This window comes from Pungitius pungitius, chromosome 7 (assembly GCF_949316345.1).
Source record: "Pungitius pungitius chromosome 7, fPunPun2.1, whole genome shotgun sequence".
Lineage (NCBI taxonomy): Eukaryota > Metazoa > Chordata > Actinopteri > Perciformes > Gasterosteidae > Pungitius > Pungitius pungitius.
Window position 1 is genome coordinate 17513599 of NC_084906.1, and position 21284 is coordinate 17534882.

A 21284-nucleotide genomic window follows, 5' to 3' on the forward strand; every position below is an offset into this window, starting at 1 on the left:
GCGATGTTCCCGTTCTGTTTGTTGACAATGTGTTCATTTTTTTTAGAAAGATCTGATCTTGAAGGAAGAGTCATACATTTTAAATTAGAAATTAGAATTAGTTTACATCAAGCACTGTGTTGCATACAATTGTGGAAGAAATATTCACATATTTTACTGAAGTAAAAGATCGACATATTTACAAGAAAGAATCTTACGGCTAGGGTTAGGGTAGGGTTAGGGTTAGTTATTACTTGAAGAAGCCAGTGTTATTTCATTTTTATATAATGAGTGAATTTTAGTGCCATATTGCTTTTCTTAAAGGGATCTAGAGCCAAACATTTTAGAAACCACCAAATGATTTATTTATAAACGTATAATAAAGTGACGTGTACCCAGAAAAGTACAACCAACAACTAAAGCTGTGGAAAAGTAGTGGAAAAAATACAATATTTTCCTATGAAGTATAGTGAAGATTAAATGTATCATAGCATGAAATACAAATAAACAATGAAGTATTTCAAAATAACAGGGTACCACATGTGTTAACTTGATATATTGCACATAATTGAATAGTATTCTTTCATATTTTTGTATCATTTTACGTCCTTTATTGAGAGTTCCGGATTCTTGCAAATGTTTTTCCTTTTTTTTTCTTTTACCATGTTACGGTTCATTTGTATGTGAAAATCCACTTGGCAATAACACTGATTATGATTGTAATTGAGCAAATGTACTTCTCTTCCCTGCTTGCAGGTGGGTGTTTGATTACCTTTTCTTTTTTTTTAGCCGGTGGGACAGAAAATAGTTTGCGGCGGTTCTTTGACAGGAGATGGGCGTTGCCCCCCTCTGACCAAACGCTGACACGCCTCCGAAAGCAGGAATCCCTCTCAAGCAAACTTGGGAAGTTAACCATCCGACAAAGACCCACCTCAAACGCCAGCACGCGCTGTTTCCATTCGCGGTGCGTCTTGTCAATCAACTACATCCCACACGACGTCAGCGGCAGCGCCACACCGGGGCTGAGGAGTGGGTGACGAAGAGCAATCATCGCCACCAGGAGAAAAACACCAGGGAGCGTTAAAATGCACGGTCTACACGGGTTAATCTGATTGTTAAGTGTTCCGTCAGGTAATTTCAGGGTGTGTCCCTGGCGATGTCTCTTTGGAGATCTGTGTCTTAACAGAACAAAAGGTCCTCTGTCAAACCGAGCTGTGTCTCTTTTTTTTAACCAGTTGGCTTTGCTTTTTTTTTTTCCAGGGATGGCTAGCTGAGCTAACCAAGCTAGCTAACAATTAGCCTCTCCCATTTAGCCACAGTGGTCCACTCGGCGTCTCTGTCTGCGAGGGGACAACTACCCCCCCCCCTCCTCTTTAGCCAAACAGATTTTTTCGGTCGTATAGAACCGTCGGCCTTCGCCCGTCGAGTGGTCGTGGGGTCGCGGCACTCCTTCCCCGTTGGCTCGGCAGATGGACAGTTCGACGGGCGCTCGTCGTCACTGCGCGGGCGTACGGTGTTGGTTTCGGGGCGGCTAGCCTTGCACTCGGCCGTGCGACCAGCGGGAGGGGATTGGACAAATGTGGCAGCCAGTACTGTCCCACTGTTTCTGGGACCGAAGTTTGTAGTTTGGTACAAAGAAAACCACTGATTTCTTTTGTGGTTTAAATCCTTGCTGTGTTTGGTGAACGAGCTACGCGGGGAAGGGATTCAATGCGTTCGGGCACCCTGACGATCCATCAAGTTGTCACGTTAGCTCCGTTTCAACGTTAGCAGCTTTTAGCCTGCGAGCCAGTTGACGTTACCCAAACTCCTTTTCGTCATTTTTCCCTTTTTATTTTGAGAAGCGCAGACAATAAAATGCTTCTTCCCACGTCCGGTGGTCATCTCGCATGTTTGCGAACATGTTGCTTTGCACATTTTGTGTTCTAAGCCCTCCGTCGCTGTAGCCCTCGGATCTACAAAAGACGTTGCTTAGCTGTCAAATATTTGACACTTTTGACAGTTTTTTGTTGTTGTTGTTGTTTTTTTTAATCAACCAGACAGCCAGACTCCGCACCGAGCCGCCCGGGCTCCGTCCCCCCTGCGTGCGGGTAAAACTGGTCCAAAAACCGGACTGCTGATAACCTGTGGGTGTGAACCCCTTGTTAGACGGGCTCCTTTTTTTTTTATTTCTCCTCTTCTCGGCTCATGCGGTGATGACTTTAGACTCCATGATGGCTTGTTGCCTGAGTGAAGAGGCGAAGGAGTCCAAGCGAATCAACGCCGAGATCGAGAAGCAACTTCGGCGAGACAAGAGGGACGCGAGGCGGGAGCTGAAGCTTCTTCTGCTGGGTGAGTCTGCGCCAACCCACCGGTCTCACGTTGGCTCGGCCGGACACACACACACCACACACACACACACACCACACCAGATGGGGCCTGAGCTATTTATTTGATTGTAGAAGTTTTGCATGCAAAGCAGTCTGCAATTGCCCAGGTCACCACAGGATTTGTGTGTGTGGTGCGATATGTAACTCAAAGTGTCTGTGTGTGTGTGTGTGTGTGTGTGTGTGTGTGTGCATCCCATCTAATGGGATCAGGTACTGGAGGAGCAAATAGCTGCCATTGACACAGGAAGCTTGATAGTATGTAGATTGTGTGTATATATTCGGTATGTAGGCTGTGCCTTTTTATAAATGAATGAAATTCACACCAACGTGCGGTCTGTACTGTACCAGTACATCCCACCTTGGCTCCTTGCTCTTCTTTTACCTGCACAGCTTGATTAAAGGCCCTCTGACAATGTGGCGTTCGTGACAACATTATAAACAGGACACAAGATGGTGGCAGCCCAGTATCACTTCCTGCATTCGATTGAGATCATGTTGTGATCATGCTGCAACTCCCAGGACAATAAGATAAGCTACTGCATAGGATAAAGGGGATGTCTTCTTCTTTTAAATTAACTAAATCTTAATGTCATAGGTTCAAAGTATACCCTTTTACAACCACTGGCCAACTTACTTCTTTTATCTGCCTGTTAAACACAGTTTGTTTTAATTAAGTCTACGACTAGAGAGACCTAATTCTCCTGGTGGCTGGTCGAGAAAAGGACTTTGCTGAGGTGTCTCACGCAGAGAAAGTACCTGTTCTCCAGAGAAGAGGCTCAGCCATCCACAGACTACCTTTTCATGTTTAATGAACGACAGCTTTTTTTCGAATGTCATGTCGACACAGACGGCTGTTATTCTACTCATTCCACTCTAGGGTTTAGTCCAAGTTTAGGGTTGGCTGCACATGCTCGTGTCTGTAGCGACGTCCAGCACGGAAAAGCATAGCGGTGTGGGACCAGTAAAAGATCATCCTATCATAAGAAGTAACCGTTGGTGTTGATGAGTGGAAGCGTTGTAAGAACCTCAGGAAACAGGAGGAATGACAAGTCGTCGCGTCTTTGCAAAAGTAGGGAGATGTTCTCGTATTATTAGCTTGTGTCCGTGATGCATCTTTTTTAGAAACTATGTTTCCACAGAAACGTTGTTAAATAGATGGGCGGTGGCTTTGGCCATCTGGCCAGATGTTAAAAAGGAATAAATCCAGAGGATTCTCCGACGCTTCTCTCTCTGCGTCAGTAAGTCGGATGTGGACGTTTGAACCAAACAGAAATGCGGTGGAGTTGGCAGTCCTTCTCTTTAATACCCATGTGTTGTTGCATCGATCTGATCCCTGATCAGCGCTGTTTGATCTCTGTGGGCGAGAAAGCGATGATCCTTATGGCTGAGGAAGTAATTGATGTTGCCATTTTGTCATAGTTTGGGGGTTTAGTATTTATTAGATTTAATGCAGAAGTCTATTCTGTGTTTTAACCTGCACAACAAATTCCCCTTTGTGGACAGTCAAATGGAAGTTGAAACTGCTGGACGGGGAAAGTTTTTTTTCTTTTTTTTTCGCCTGGGATTTTTAACCATTAACATGCTTCCGCTGCATTACGGCCTCCTTCTGGACCGAGGTAGATTGCATCCAGTCACGTTTAAGATCCGAGTATCTCAGACTCATACGGACGTGTTTAATCATATCTACGTGATGGGGCGACGTAAAGTAAGACTTCTAACTGCTGGAATATGTTCATGTGTTGATGAAATGTGACGTGTCCGTGTGACTGAATGTTCCTTGTTATGGACGCACCCCTCTGCTACTTGTAAAATTGCAAAAAAGAAAATAATGGTTGCCAACAAACAACAGATATCTGTTGATTCAGTTGGCCAACATATTGCCAGACATTGATTAGAAATATAAAAGAGTTGTTGGCGTGGCGACGTATTGTTATTGTCCTTCTCTTCCTGCTCACAGATGAGACGCTGGGATGGTGACTCACTCAAAGACATTTGTCCTCACATCTCAAATGCTTTAAAAAAAAAAAACTAAGTAAATTATTGCGCAAGTGAGTTTTTTTACATTTCTCTTTTTATGCTGCTTGTGGTGGGAGTCTTCGTTCCCATTATTTAAACCTGTGTGAAAAGGATCCAAGCACTATTTAGCCACTACAGAATAAGTTTTAGTGCACTCTGGATGTCTCACTTCATTTGGAACCTATTATGGACCTCTTTGGATCTTTTTTATAGAGCTTTTTGCGTAAAGTGCCGCTTTTTATTATGTTTTTGGCTGCAAGTCGCGTCTTGAGTCTCTTCTCTTCGATGGCTTGTCACTGCTTAAATTCACTGGGAAGAATTAAACAAACTTCAACAAAGAACATTTTGGGGATTTGCTCTTAATTCTGCCGCAGAAACAAAAAAAAACTACATTTTTCAGCCATAAAAGCTACAACCTCATTCTCTCCTGTATTACTTATGACGCTTAAATGGTTATGTTTTCTTGCCGCGTGACCTACTTACCCGTGCGTGACCTTTTAAGGAGCATTGCTGTTTTCTTAGGATTTTTTAAAAAATGTATTTATTAAGCAGAGACAACTCTACCAGCTGTTTATCAGCGACGGGCTGGCTTCCCTCAGCAGTGCGGTTGGCTCGTGCACGGAGGGAAGGCCGGCTCAAGAGGAGCCCGGGTCGGAGGAGTGCTCGGCCTCCTGCTGTAGCTAATTAAAGTCACAAGTAATTAAATGTGTACGCCCGGAGCCTGGGGAGCTGCCGTAACAACACCAGTGTGTGAGCTGTCTCCAGTGCACGGCCTTTTTTTTACAAATTTTTTTTACTTCTTCTATATGCGGGAGTCACTGCTGATGTTCATCTTCACGTCGATATCAGGGTTATTAAGTGTATTATTGTGATAACTATGTATACTGCCGTGCTCTCGTGATATTTTCCACACTAGCCACGCTAAGTATTTCCTTTTTCATAAGCGAGAAAGTCACTCACAACCTGAACCCATCTCGCTATAGCGAGGAAAGCTTGTTTGTGCATCGTGGCAGTGTGCAAACAATGACTCGAGGCCGTCACTTTTACTTCTACAATGTGGATCTGCTGTTGACTGAAGGTGAAGTCGGTCATATGAATGAAAAACCTGTAAAACTTGTACTAATGCAGTGCTGCACGATTGCTACACATTTCCACCGTTTCCGCTGCAAGGCCGGCGACTTGGGAGCATTTGACTGAAGTCAGTTGTGGTTCTACATGAAATACCAGAAAATCCCACTATTATTTATACACGGTCTTGTATTGCATCTTTTACAGGCTCAATCATATGTGATGCCATCGGCTTTTTGGATTCATTGTGTCCAAATTTTGCCATTTCAAGATTATGTAAAACTGCGTTCCAGTCTCTTACAAAGAATAATTAGTTGTGTCTAATTACTTTAATACCAGAAATCCCAAAATCCAATACCAATAATTGTCCATTTTCCAAATCTACAAACAAAAATAAAAGTCTTGTTTTGGTAGGGATCCCCCCTCAAGGTGCAGTCGCAATGGAAACTGCTGCACCCCCCACAAACCCATCTGTGTACTTATTCACAGTGCAACAAAAAAAACAAGTTGAATATTAATGGAGTTTGTTACTTATTATTATTCGTCTTCTGTATGGTGCACAATGCTTTTTGATTCAGTGAGTTAAGCTGTGTGCTACGTCTTGAGGCCTGTTGCTTGTTTGGTCTACTGGGAGTTTTAAGCTTTTTGCCAATAAACAGCTGCCCGCTGCGGCCGAATGCTGCGAGACTGAACCAAAACCGCCATTCCCAATCAATACTTTTGATTCATCAGGCCAATAGAAAAGCAGATCTAATGTGATCCGCATCAAAGAACTTAACATGGACCCGTTTTTTATTTACCTGAACTCACACGGCGCATACTTCGTGCACACTGCTCAAACAGGTCGGTGGTATCTGGGTTAATGAGTTTTTGTTTTTTGGCAACACCCAAGGATGTCTCATCCACGGAGCCTTACCTACGCCTACTATGGTTTCTCTTAGTGAGGCTTTCAGTAAGCCAAGAAGATAAGCCCTGTGTCGGACATATTTATTTGGATCCCGGTTAGCTGCTGCCAAGGTTACGGCAGGCATGGCGCAGTTTGGCAGAACTAACGCACTTGCAGACGGTTCAGATGAAACACACACACACACACACAGAATGAACAGTGGCGTTGTGGTACCAGCACATCCTCGTGGGCACGGCTGGACGCCACCACCTTCATCCTTGCTAGGCGCGGACTGACCCTCAGCTGAGGTCGGTGATGCAAATTTTAAAGAGAAATATTTTTGTTGGACTCCTGCAGCCAGTTGTGTGTCTTTCGGTTCCTCTGGGAAGTACCTGGTGTCCAAACGGATGAAACCCGTTCAACCTGGCCATACATCACAGCGGTCAGTGGGACACTGAATATATTTGGCTGAAGTTAAGGCTGCTCAATAAATCACTGCCAGAACGACTTGTGCGGCACAGTTGTCCCGTCAACAGGAAGTGCTGCCTGCCATTGGCGGTCTGACATCTGTTTTGTTTTCTTCTGGTCAGCATTAGGTGGTTTCAGTTGTTAAAACAATTTATAGCTGAAATGAAAGCACGTTGGAAGTCATTTACAATCTCTTTGAGGCGTTGCTACTTTTCACTTTCATCTTTGATCTGGAGTAAAACTAAACTACAAAATGGTACTGAATTGAAAAGAGAGAAGAGAAATATTTCCACTGTCTTTTTAATTTATATGTTCAACTAATGGTCCAAACTTCAAACCTATTAAATGTACTTTGACGCGCTTTGCCTTCTAAAGTGTGACCCTTTCATACCTAATGTTTGAACTGTTTATTCTGAACCTTTTGGTTTCCATAAGAACAAATGTGAGTTTGCATGTGCTTTACAGGCAGAAATAGAATAGGATCGTACTGAGTTTCATTTATCAACTGAAACTAAGATTTTGTTAGTTAGCTTCAATAATGAGACCCCTTTGCTCAGATTGGACAAACCACACACAGGCCTTTTTTGTGGGTTTCGGTCACCTGTAGGCCACCGTACTTCTCAAATCCTACACACTATCTAATGTTTTAATTCATTTAATATTCTAAAAGCAAGTTGTTGCCGCCCTGCTTTCAGTGTCTTTTGTAAGCGTCCCTGCACAGTCTCTGTTTGGATCCATCTGTGTGCAGCCCGAGCTCCTGTGCCTGCCAGATGAAAAATGTGAGCTTCACAGTGTGGTACGAAGGCACGACAAGTAGGTGTTCGTAGTTGTGCGCTGTTTGCCTGGCGGCTGCGCTGGTCGGGCGGACTGTTGTTGACACACCCAGAGTTTCAGCAGCTATGTGGCAGTGGGCCCCGCGGGAGACTGCTTGGTGCGTCTAATGTAGACGCACATGGTCCCGTTAAAACCTTCTCCTGTAGCTCAATGTCGTTTGTGTGGGGCTAGTATTTTCTTTAAATGGGAACCAAAATTAGGGGGGGGGGGGAATTATTGAGTTAGTTAAGTAACTGCTTCAGAATGCAAAGTATGCTCAGAATGATCTGAACTGGAATACGGAGCCTCTGCGTTTCCTCTGATGTCCCATGTGGTCTTGTAGCTGTACATGTGACACGTGGGATGAGGGCTTGCATCTTGGGACAGTCGATGTGAAACAATTTGAATCACTATTACACACACACACACACACACACACCTGCCAGCAGGGGTTACTGTACTCTTAACAGCTGCACTCGCTGTCACCTGCCTACATGCAAGCATGTGACACTCTGTCCATGCACCAACAACGACACTTGCGGTTCCAGGACTCGAGCAGCGCAGTGATCTAAAAGTTGCGTTGAGCATGTGTTGGTTCGAGTTTACTTTTGAGTTTGCAGCTGGTCTCCAGGACCAGATTAGGCGAATTACACAGACCTCGTGTTCGCCATGACCCTTGTTTTACTGGGCTTTTCTGTAGTGCTTTGGGACTCGCTGTTTGCACGAGTGTGACGTTTGCCGATACCAGCAGGAAGGCACACCACGGGAACTGTTGAATCTTTTCCCCCTGTGTTCTTTTGCTTTGATGACGTACATCATTTTGAGGGCGACTAGTTGAATGGGTTCTCAGAAAGCTCTGCACATGCACAGGAAGGATAACTGCAGCCTTTTCTGGTTCAGCATGTTCGTTTGTGCAACACTCAAACGCGACATGTTTAATTTGGCACCCGGTTGTATGTTCCAGATTCCTCGTGCTCACTGACTCCCTCCCTTCGGCAAACCTTCACCAACACGTCGCTGAGAGGGACTTCCTGTTTTGAAGCCATGTCCACTTTGGGTTTTAAGGAATCATTGACTTCCCTCCTCCACCACTCTGTCACACCTCCTTCCTTTCCCTCTTGTCTCCCCGTCCCTCTTCGCTCTTTTGTTCTTTCCCTTTTTCAACGTGGCTGCCAAGCGGTGCTTCAAAGTTATTGCTCCCCAAGTAAACCTGCAGCTGAAATGTCTTCGGTGGCCTCCAGCTGGCCCGGCCGAGCCAGGATCCGTTTCAAACATTTTTTTTTTTTTTCCCTGAGTTAATGGCTTTTTAACAAACTGGTGGCACGCTATGCTGATACTTGGAAAGGTATCGTGATAACACGGCTACCCCATTCTGTCCTCAGACGCCCTTCAACGTACCTGCGTTCGGACGCTGTTCTGAGAACTAGAATAGTCAGTTGTGTTGCTGCTCGACAGGGAGACAGTTGGTGGTTGTTTTTTTAGTTTTTTTAATTGGGTAATTCTAATATGGTTTGCATTCATATTGTTGCCGTTAAATTGTTTTGTTTTTACCCCTTTTTGGCGGCGGGGGGGGGGGGGATGTTGAAGTACCCAATATCCAGAAGCGAATAAGATGCTTTTTATTATAGATCCAAAACTTCATATCCATTAATTGCTTTCTAATAAGGTCTTATTTCCCGTAGGCTGAGACTGGCACACTGGCTGAGGACTTGGGATTAAGTACAAAATGCCCGCAAAGATTGCACTTTTGACTCTGTTCTGTGGAGACGTACTCGGGGGGGGAGGGGGGGCCCCCCCATCAGCAGGTGTTTTCTGCCATGTATTTATGAGTCCAGGACAGGAGTTGCCATGGCAACTAGCATTACCCCTCGGGAGTAGCTCCCGTGAATGTACAGTTGCTTGTCTGTGATAAACTCTTCTTCTGGGCTTTCCAGTTGGGAAGGGGAACAATGGCGTCCGTTGAGACAAGCTGGCGATGCCTGGAAGACGGGTACATTTTGTAGTCCAAAATTACAAATCCCACATTCTTCCCCCAATGGGGCTCTCCAATATGTTTTAGGCGTGTGCCAGTTATTGTACTTCAAATCCTGACTTGACATGCTACCCCTCCTCTGGGTGTGTGTGTGTGTTGGGAAAAATACAATCATATCGGAAAACACACACACACGCACATGATGTATCCATATTAACCCTTCATTCTCCTGCCTGGAAATGATGAAAGCAGAGAAAATGTAGAATCTGTAGTCTGCCCTGTAGTCAATGATAAAGTGAACTCTCCAGGGCTGTGTCTTCACAACTGCTATTTATGTCCCTCTCTCAAAGACATACTCTGTCTGAAAGATGGGGGAAGTTGTCTGCTGAGAGACGCTGCTTCACAACGCACTAAAACTGAGCTCTCGTGTCAAATTCGACTCGTCGTCCCTCTGGGGACATCTCGCAGTTTCGTCTCAGGAGTACCTGCTGCTCAACGTTACGGGCTCTCCTCGTCTCTGCTTTGTCTCCGTGGGACGCAGTGGAGGCCTCCGAGGCCAAGACGAGGACTAGGTCTCATTGTTGCACATCTCAGAAACGTTGGTCCACATCTACTCCTGACTTTGTCCCTTTCGCAGTCTTGTTGCCTCATCTAGCATGTCGCACATGAGAATTATCACCCCTATATTTTTTTTCTTCTTTCCAACTGTTGAACCTTTTGTTTTAGCCCATGTGTCATTTTCTTTTTTTGGCTAAACAACTTTTTTTCTTCGTCCATTCAGGGACTGGAGAGAGTGGCAAGAGCACCTTCATCAAGCAGATGAGAATAATCCATGGGTCAGGCTACACGGATGAGGATAAGAAGGGCTTCACCAAACTGGTCTACCAGAACATCTTCACCTCCATGCAGGCCATGATCCGTGCAACGGAGACCCTCAAGATCCCGTACAAGTACGAACAGAACAAGGTGCGTACTTAATTGCGCTCTGTTCCTTTTACTGTTGTAGGGTCGATTGCGATCCCCAATGCTGAAACCAAGCCCTATACTTTGAAGTCTGGTAAAGGCTACCTTGTGAATCTAAAATGTGTCCCGAAGGAAGCACCGTAGAGCAAGTCAACGTGGCCAATACAGAAAGACATTGGCTCTCCGGGTCTTTTTAGCTCCTGGCTGTCGCCCACTTGGAGATTTTTGAGGGGATCGCTTGTGACTTTCCCCTCGCAAATACTCATTAAAGTTAAAGCGGTGCTTTTCTTGCCTTTTTGTTTCCCCCCGTGTCCACAGAACAACGCCCAGGTGGTGCGCGAGGTGGACGTGGAGAAGATTGCCTCATTCGAGCAGCCTTACACCAGCGCGATAAAGATGCTGTGGGCTGACCCTGGCATCCAGGAGGCCTACGATCGCAGGAGAGAGTACCAGCTCTCCGACTCAACCAAATAGTACGCCCGCCATCTTTGAATCCAACGGAGTGGCCCGGTTGCTTACTGTGTAGATGTGGCATCACTGTGCGATGGTGAAGATATATCATGCCGTCTAGTTTTCAACTTGTATACATTAGGAATGACCCCACAGATCAGTCCGAGAGTTTCCAGATGCTAACGGATCTTTTTCCGCAGTTACTGTGGTATCATGCGCTCAACCCGAGGAATGAAAAAGAGATGAAGTGCACGGGGGAGAGTCATGGAAAAGGAAATGTTGGCAGATTTATTAACGACTCCTAATAATATCCGAGCTAATTCCAACCTACATTAATCCCTTTCAGACTAATGTGGCTCCCTAAAAAGTTTAGGATTTGGGGGATGAAAGCTTCTACAATTGTTTTAACCACTACTTCTGGCATCCATGTATGACTTGTTTGAATGTTTTTGCAGTTTGTGTGTTTTTGACAAGCGATTGTTTGTGTGCGCGAGGTGTCCTGCGCCTTTTTTTTTTTTTTAAGTCGCGCGTTTCCTCCCTTTCTACAGTTACCGTAATGACTTAGAGCGAATAGCATTGCCGGGGTACACCGGTATCGTTGAGTCCCGGTTTGACCTGGAGGATATTATCTTCAGGTTCTGGTGTCGCTCGGCCGGCCGGCTGAAAGCAGCCGATGCCGCCCATCTCCCGCCCATCGTGAGGGCTCCGCAGAGGGCTCGCCACTTTAACACGTCCCCGATGGTACGCTCTCAAAGACGGGACTCGAGGACCCTCCTTTACAAGTTTTGCTCAAACAGGCATTTTCCTTTCATCATTTGAGTCCAGTTGAAAGTCCCCCGTTTGCTCTCCACAGTGAGAGGGACCGGAGGATGGAAACTGAGGAGAGTTTGGTCTTTGCGAGCTGCCATCACGGTTGAAGCTATATTTCTATTTCTAAGACTATTTTGAGGGTAGAGGTAAAAAAAAGGTCACCTAATCCCCCCCCCCCCCATAACTCTTGGGAGTTGGCTTTCTGCAGTTACATCTGGCCTGATCCACTTGCTTTTGGAGGGTGGTGTGCTGTATCTGCTGTTATGCTTCACTTTCTCTTCTCCTCCTCCCCCCCCCCCCCCCCCACCCATCTGTCTTGTGTTTTTTTTGTGTTGTCCTTCCTGTCTCTAGCTATCTAAGTGATCTGGATCGTATCGCTGAACCGTGCTATCTACCAACCCAACAGGACGTGCTTAGGGTTCGAATCCCAACCACTGGGATCATAGAATACCCTTTCGACTTGCAGAGCATCATTTTCAGGTAGAACAACACTCCTTTGATTAACTTCTGTGTTCAACATGTTTATACTTTTATGTCCACATTGTGTTTGACTGTATGTCCTCGGTATGAATGATGAGGGGTGACTCGGAGTAGTTTAGGGTTAGACCGTTTGATTTAAGAAGTCTGTGTAAATCCTTACCGATGCTTTATGAAAATGCTCGTTTAGAAATCCGAAGTCTCTCCGTAGTAGTGTCTCTGTGTGGCCCAGTGAGCCTCCAGGACCCGGCAAAAAGACAGCCAATCCCAACGGCCCCCCCAAAAAACCCAGAAGATGAGAAGATGGAGGAGGACTCTGTGAACAAGAGCGATTACAGGAGAGTGTGAATCGATAGCGAGCCGTCATGTCGGACCCCCCCTCCTACGCTCGGCGAGGCTAGAAATAGCTCTGCTGGCGGTGAGGCTGTGCTGAAGAGGTTCCCCGCTGCAGCCAGCCGATAGGCGGCCGCCGCCGCCGCATCATCATCATCGCCGACGCTCAATGACATCAGCCGCGTGTGAAGCGACCGAACATACGAACGCGGCGGGTTGTTTTATTGGAGGACGAGCACCATTGTCGCGGCTTCGTAGTTTAGGGGATTTGTGCGAATGATTTGTCGTCTTGGCGGGATTTCTTTTAAATGTACTTTTTGACGTGGAAGCAGAGCAGTTCCTCGGCCTGAAGCTGGCGTGCCGTAAGAAGCACGTGTGGCGTTGTGCTGCCCAGGTTCACAGTCAACTAGGAGGCCTTTCATGCACACGTCTCCATCGGACTTGCCTGCCTCTCCGTTAATTGGCTTTTGAAGACACAGAAAATGTCATTTCACTTGGCCTATTCAGCGTAGGAGAGCTTAGCTTACTAAGTAGGTCACTCATCCTCGCCAGAGGACAAAGGTCATCTCACGTGAAGGGGTTTTATTTTCCGGCTGGCTCTTCTGGAGGACATTTATCAATGCGCCCCCCCCCCCCCCCTTCTTGTGGCAGACTAACTAACTAGTTCACCTTTTTGTCTTTTGAATGATATTTGGGAGGGAGGGAGGAGGGAGATGTCAGAAAAATGGAGACAAACCGATTCCTTATTAATTTTTTTTGTTTGCGTTTGCAATTTCATGAGCAATGAAATCAACCTCATTCCATCTTGATCTTAAGCGTTCTTATAAGTCTAAATTTGATTTGATTGTATTGTTTCCTTGGTTTTAGCCCTCATTTGGCAGGAAGCCACTTTCGAACAAAAACATGGATGTTAAAGAGCAGCCTATTCGAGAGTCCTCGAGGAATAAGCTCCTGATTTAGTCCATCTTTCCCTAAATCCCTTTTCTTCGACAACCACTCTTTTGCTCCTCTACCTCTTCGTAGGCCCAACATATGAACTCTACTGCATCTACTTTGGTGAGAAACGAGTGGGGGGTGTATTGTTTGTACGCACACTTCCTGGAAGTTATTCTGGTTGAGCGTAGAGAAGGTTTGCTTTGTCCTCTCCATGATTCACGCTGCACATTCTCTGTTCACGTTGCTCCGGTTTTGATTATCGGTGCCAAAGGGCCGTTCGGCTTGAACAACGCGAGGCTCGTTAGATGTTAAAGTCCAAGCAATAATGAGACCACACTGCATTTAAAAAAAAAAAAGGTATCGATTGGCGACTACTGTATACAAAGCGCAGTGGAGATTAAATATTAAGGAAGCTTTATACAAGACTGATGCCTTTCCTACTTGTAAATCATTGAGCTCTGGCTGCTTTAGGGTCTACCATTTAAATCTAATTCTTTGTCCTCCATCTCCCAACGCTCCATTCAGGATGGTGGATGTGGGGGGTCAGAGGTCAGAGCGGAGGAAGTGGATCCACTGCTTCGAGAACGTCACCTCCATCATGTTTCTGGTGGCGCTCAGCGAGTACGACCAGGTCCTGGTGGAGTCGGACAACGAGGTGAGAGGGCGACGCCACGGGAAGCACTCGGGGGTTTGTGCTGTTTCGGCCTGTTGTTTAGCTCTTGCAGACGTCACGGACCTGATTTCCAGCCGCACCAGGCAGCTGCTTTCAGTGAAAAGGCTCAGATCCCAAGTCGGATGTTTTGTGGTGACCAGGAGAGAACGTTGGTCAGCTGGTCAGATGCATTCCTTCAAATGTGTCAGCTGGATGTGCAAACGCCCGTTTCAGGAGCAGGTTCAACGTGCTCGGTATCTTTAGGTTATCTGGACTTAACCGACCCTGACGAGCACGATCCTGCTAAGCAGGTCATCGACTCGGTATTTCAACCCGGGGGTCGCCCCGGTCTGTCTGTGAGCGCGTCGTGTGCAGGTCGCGTTCGATCCCAAACGTGGGAGCACAAAGTGAGGAAAGCAAACAATGTCCTGCTTCAGATGGAGCACATCAGACCAGAGTTGACCCCCGACCGTACCGCCATAACCCCGAATCCCGTTTGGTGAGACGGTACCCCCGGTCACATGACGGATGGGCTTCATACTGTACTTGATCACCAGCGAGCCTGCTCAGGTGTGGAGCCTTTATTGTACATGCAAGGACATTCATTTATTTGCCCCCACCTCTGCGCGTATAATGTGTCATGTGGTCGCAGGTGGTGGCGCCCCCCCCCCCCCTCCTCGCGCGCCATTCTGATTTTGTTACCGAGCTCTGTTTTTATAAACGGCCGGCGGCTGAGGCGAGGCCCGGGGCGGCAATAAGGCGTCACAGTCTGTGGGGGATTATCCTGCCGTGTTGACAGGCCCGAGACCGAGACTTTGACCCTCCGGAGCAGCCGGAGCCTGACGAGATTGTCTTCAAACATCTCTGCTGTCATCGGGTCGAGCCTGGCGAGGATCATGTGTTTGAACACTCGCCGAGGCCGGACTGAGGGAGGGAGAGGAAGAGGAAGACTGGGCCGAGATTTTAGTAGTTTGCCCGAGGAGGTTCCCCTATGTTTCCTCTTTGGAGGAGGAAGGCTTGTGTGGATAAATGAACATTGCAGGGGGAGGGGGGGGGGGGGGGGGGCGGCGGCAGCGGCATCGGCATCTTCAGCCCTTTCTGGGGTTGTTTTGACAAATGGTGAGTGTTCCCTGACTGTATGTCATCCATTACTGAAATATCCTGTATTCTCTGTATGCGCCGCATTCCAAGTGATGTCATCCAGCTGCAGAACAACGCTATTAATAATCTACGGAGTTTATGCAGAGCGAGTCGGACAAACAGGGCTTCGTTTGAGGGTCACGCAGAACAAGGAGAGTATTTGCTTTGCTAACTGATAAACTAACATGGCAATGTTAGCAATTATAATAAATGGGTAAAATACTATTGTAGGTTTTAATGAATACACACAAAGGCTTCCCGTAAATGTTTTTGCGTATTTTGCTTTGTCGAGAAAGCTGAATGTTGGTTTCATCTGGCTTCATTTTTTTTTTGCAGACTGGATTTTGTCTTCCAATTTCTTTCTGGATTATGGCAGAAATTCAGTGACCCTTTGAGCAAAAACAAAGCTGACAAAGTTTATTGAACTGGAAATCACTCAAATCCATTCTGTTTTTTTTGCTATTGGCACGGTTTAGCTTTAAAGCTTTATCAAATTTGAATGAGATAGCAGCAAAAAATACCTGGGAATTACAGGCTTTACTTTCTCACATTCTGTCTCGCTGCCAGTGAAGCAGCTGGCTGCCACTTTTCAGCGCCGCTTTGGCAGCGTTTCAGAGACACACAAAGCTCTGTTCATTGTCGGGGCCTCTAATTACATTTCAACCCGAAAACATTAAGAAATTATCCCGGGAAAAAAAAAAGTACCGTATAAAATTGATGTTAACCGTTCACGGTGTGGCGAGAACTCAATACATCCCAACCTCGTGTTCACCTTCCTGCTTTCTCCCTCCGTCTGCTTAGAATCGAATGGAGGAGAGTAAAGCCCTGTTCAGGACCATCATCACATATCCATGGTTCCAAAACTCCTCCGTCATCCTCTTCCTCAACAAGAAGGATCTGCTGGAGGAGAAGATCATGTATTCTCACCTGGTCGACTACTTCCCGGAGTTTGATGGTAATCTGACTTTTTTCTGAACCTTTCCCTGCATGGATTATGTAATGTAGGTCCGTGCCATTCATTAAATGAATCGTTGGATTCATTTAATGAATTATCCACACAGCAGTTGAGTCATGGGCCGAGCTCTGTCTGAATTGCTTTTTTTTTTCTGCAGTGTGCTTTTATCTAGGAGGGACCTTTTTACTATTACGAACATCGAGCTGTTTCTAATCGTAACAGCATCCCAAAAGTGTCTAGTCTTATTATTTGAAAGGTTTCTGTCTGTTTGCATTCATATTTATGATGTAACAGTGACACCCTATGGTTGTGAAGCCTTACTACAACACAAAGCGCATTTAATTGTTCTGGAGTTCCCCTTATTAGTTAGAATGTTCTATATTTTATTATGATAAAGGATATGCTGACATATCCAGCAGCTAAAACAAACTCCGGTCTGTTGCTCCTGCAGGCCCGCAGAGGGACGCGCAAGCCGGTCGCGAGTTCATCTTGAAGATGTTTGTGGACTTGAACCCCGACAGTGACAAGATCATCTACTCCCACTTCACGTGCGCCACCGACACGGAGAACATCCGCTTCGTCTTCGCCGCCGTCAAAGACACCATCCTGCAGCTCAACCTCAAGGAGTACAACCTGGTGTGAGGAGAGACGGAGAGCAAGACCTGCAGGCCCCCCCGACACCCCCCCCCCCCCCTCCCTCCCTCCCCCACCCACGCACACAATGCACAATGAGTCCATGTACACATCTGCATGAACACACCGCTGCTCAAAGAGCTTCATTCTTTACCAGACCAACACTATCCATGTACTGTCCTTTACTCTCAGAGTTTCTTTACAAAAAGAAGAGTGGGTGTGTTCTTTGTGGCTCTGATAATTGCTCCTCTTGTACAAAAACAACACTCCCTCCACTCGTCACCGGGCCCCGCTGACATGTTTTTTTGTTTTTTTCTTTACACTACATTATCACCAGTGCTTGTGTGTTTTGAAGCGGGTGGGAGGCCTTCCCTCGGGTAGAAGGGGCTTTAAAGGACAAAGGGCTCTCTCCCCTCCTTCTTCTTCTTCTTCTTTAACCCATGCACGCAACACACACTACAGCAGGAGGACTGCAAAGAGTAATTAACTACCATGATAGGCAGTGCTGGGGTACTTGGTCGCCCCCCCCCCACCTGGGTATTGATTTGTGTATTTGATTCTTTCACCCCCCCCCCCTCCCAAATCGGAGCACAGAAACGGTGTTGAATGTCTGTTTGAATCTCTTCAGCTGTCGAGCTTTTACTGCTTTTGATTTCCGATTGCAATCGAAAAGAAGTTGACTACTCAAAGGAAATGAAATGCTCCTCTTTGAGAGTGTTGACGTACTTGGTGAAACTTAAGAATTAGGAGACAAGCGTTATTTACATGCTGTTTATTGACACGCCTGTCTTTTTGTATCACATTGCCAAAATTAAAACCACCAACTTTTTGTTTCTTTAAATATAATTAACTCGCCAGTATCCCGTTTGTCCTTTTTTTTTTTTTTTTTAAGTGTTCAGATGCTAACAAATGTGTTTGGAAACAGGTTTTGCAGAAATTAAGCGCTTCGTCCATTGGATTCTTCAACTGCTGATGGCGTTTAAAAACTCCCTTTGTGGCTTTTTTTCTGTCGACTTTTGTCTGAATCACACTCCTATTAATTAGTTTTATTTTCAGTTCCCTTTGATGCTGAGAATGATCTTCCTGTGCACACCGTGTGAATGATGATGGTACCAGATCAGTACAGTGCAATCAATAGTGGGTCATTTTTGCGCTGATCATCCATCCGGCTTCTCTCTGACTTTTGAGAAACCCTAACGAATAGCAAGTGAATAGTTTTTGGTTTTTTTTACATCCAATTCATCAAACCGATCAGTGTCGTTGATGCAGTAAAAGAGACCATAGTTTTTGGCTCAAGTTTTTCCAACTGAGGAGATGGAAGGAGATTTTTTTTTTTTTTTTTTACTGCTGTGAAATATCAAAACTATTTTATGGACGAGTGTTTTATCTTTGCAATTCTGTTTCGAGGTGTTTGACCACTGGTGGTGGGGGGGGTTGGATTTGTGCTTTATGCAAAAAGGAAAATGGAAACCAAGTGGTTGAATACAAACTGCTCACGGATGCTCTCGTTTGTTATTTTAGTCATTTTCTTTGAAGATGTGTTGGATATTGGTACCGTTCCCATATCGCGTCTCTTGCCCGGTAGTCGTTGGAATTTTCCATTGAGCTGAACGCTGATAGGCGGCAATTTCTGTCCTCACAATGCACTTCAGGTAAGTAGTTTTCATCACAAGGGCTACTAGCAGCTTCGGTAGAAATGACACGCCTGGCTATCGTTAAACTAAACCGTCCTTTTTCCCGCCCCATGAATTCTATGCTGATCTTCTTGGCTTTAATATTTTCCACTGTGTGGTTATGCATATTTTGGCTTCTCTTCTCATGGGTAGTGTTCCCATGTTGGACTTTGGCATCGGCCGTGCTGGAGTGGGAAAGAGGGGAGTTCTCGGGACATTTTGACCTTTTTGGGGGATGGGGGGGGGGGGGGGGGGGGGGGTGGGGTTAATGCACATTCGCAGAGCCTGAACGGTCAGATTGAACATCGGGGAGCGATTCCAGATCCTGCCCTTCTCCCTCCTGTGCATCTTTTCTAAAAGGTTTACAAATACAGAGAAGCGGTAGGATCTGCTGACATTTACTTTGCCTTGGTTTCGTCCACTTGTACCCACAGTGAGAGCAACGGTCACTTTAGTGCAAATGTGTACATTGTGTTGATGCGGCGACTTGCGTGCATCCCGAGACAGTTGATGATGAAGAGACGTGTATATTTATGCAAAGTGCCGTCATTTTCCATGAGTTGAGACAACATCGAAGATGTTGTTCCCCGCGGGGATCTAGTTATTCAGCGTGTGTCGGTCGTGGGTTAATCTTTGGTGCTTCAGTAGACATTTAAAGGCCTTTTTTATTTTATTTTTCTGTCCCGCGTACGGGGCGACGCTTTTCACTCACTCGCTAACAGAAGTCCCAAATGGGCACGCTTCTCGGTTCAGAAATGAAGAGCTCGTGTACCTTGATGTGCGGATGAATAAACTAGTTGTCAAACTGTATTATGAAGTTCTTGGAAAGAAATGTGTTCTGTGATAACATGGTGATGGCTGTGTGTTTTTTTTTTTTAAAACAATCCTCAGCTTGGCCTTCAGGAAGCACACACGATTCACACTCCCCCCCCCCCCCCCCCCCCCCCCCCCCCCCCACTGTGCCAAATCAACCAGCCACAGACGAGCTATTTAAAAAAAAGAATAATAATAATTTGTCATCTGACCCAAAGCTGTGTGGGGAAACCACGCCCCCCCCCCCCCCCCCCCCTCCAAAATAAAGCTTGTGTGTAAAGCCTCAGTATTAATGTATTTATTGAAACACTTGCCAAGTGAAGGTACCAAAAATGGCCAATATATTATTTTGGTGGCTATAATTGCGAGTGACGGAATGAATGAATATGCTGTGTGTTTACATGTCTGCCATTCTGACCCCCCCCCCCTTACTTGATTGGACTGTGCGTTCTCTCCCTGGGTCGAAGGCACTGAAACTGCACCACTGCGACGGGCCTGCATTCATGCAACTTGCGTGTCCGTTCAAGCGCACTTGTCTGTACTCTTTGAGGTGTGCGTGTTTGTGTACACTTTTTAAAGGCTATTGCTTAAGGCTCGAGCTCCGTTCTGAGGGATGGACACACAGTGATACTAAAGGCTCTCTGCATCGACTATTTTGTTTCTTACGTAAGGTTGACACACCTTTTACGTGTGTATTTAGGACAGATGACACTTTTTTTTTTTTTTTAAGGAGTTCAAATAAACTGTGTAGTGGTGTACAAATTGAAAGTAATGTATTTTTGTTTGATTTTTTTTTTTTTTTAAGTATACCAAATTTAAATTATGTACAATGAGTGTGCCAATCCCCTTTCTTTGTAAAGCCAGACTCTTAACAAGTGCCAATGTTGTGAAAAATCAGAGGGCCTGTGAATTTCATGGTCCAGTTTTTAAAAGAAATAAACACTTAAGTATGTGATTAATTAACTAGAAAAGGACAATTGTGTTCTATATTTAAGATTATTGATGAACTGCTGTTTTAAGATAAATGTCATTTTAATTGCATGTGTTGGGGAGGGTGGGGGGGTGATGGGATACTGTATTCATGCAACACCCTCACAAAAAGGGTCCTAATGGTTATTGATTTACAGTATTTTGGCCATTTTTCTCTTTTGTATGTTTCATTTCAACCACTGTTGCCTGAACCTCATTCAAACATGAAATGATTTTCATAGCCTTCTCCTTTAAATGTTTTAAATTGGAATAAAATGTTCCTATACTCTTATTGCATCCTTGTACATTTCCTTTGGGCTGTGACAGTTTGTTAATATATTGGGATTGAAGGCCCATAACTTTTGATTATTGATACAAGTTGTGCATTCCTTGCATAACTGCCACGATTTTTCCCTCTTGTGATTTGAAATTTACTTCATTTCCTAAAATCTTTTCAGTGTTTACATAAAGACAATCATGTTAGATGAAATAAAACACAATCTTAAGTTAGTTTTATAGCATTTTGGCATTGAAGTCAGCGGCTACATTTAACTTAACCACCCGCAAGAGGGAACGTATTTGAAGAACTACAGCATGCTTTGAAAAAAGGTTTATTGGCAGCTGTAAAAATAACCTGTACATGTGTACAATTTGGATTAAATTTACTAAGATATGCACAATGGTTTGATTCCCTTTTTTAGCAGCTAAAGTTGACTTTCTAGTCTAAAACGGCCAACTAGCTGCTTGTAAATTAATGTGTACATATACTGTATATATATAATATTATATATATATATAAATAATGCGGCGTTTCATCCACCTGTCCTCTAACGACAGTTGGCGACATGTCCACGAGGGGCGCTCTCCGCCCAGACATCCACGAGCCGGCGGGTGTAGATCCGCGGCGTG

General features: G+C 45.4%; 1 protein-coding gene across 2 annotated transcripts; it reads left to right on the forward strand.

Moving 5' to 3' along the window:
* Positions 1 to 969: 969 nt before the first annotated feature.
* LOC119216773 (guanine nucleotide-binding protein G(q) subunit alpha-like) lies at positions 970 to 17767 on the forward strand. Of its 2 annotated transcripts, XM_037469894.2 has the most exons (8): positions 971 to 1110; positions 2185 to 2310; positions 10353 to 10537; positions 10853 to 11007; positions 12146 to 12274; positions 14066 to 14195; positions 16134 to 16287; positions 16739 to 17767. In XM_037469894.2, the coding sequence occupies exons 2-8, from the start codon at positions 2190 to 2192 to the stop codon at positions 16927 to 16929; spliced, it is 1065 nt and encodes a 354-aa protein (XP_037325791.1). In that variant the 5' UTR covers positions 971 to 1110; positions 2185 to 2189; the 3' UTR covers positions 16930 to 17767. The 2 variants fall into 2 exon arrangements, with proteins under 2 accessions (XP_037325790.1, XP_037325791.1); XM_037469893.2 differs by having other exon boundaries at positions 970 to 2310.
* Positions 17768 to 21284: the final 3517 nt, after the last annotated feature.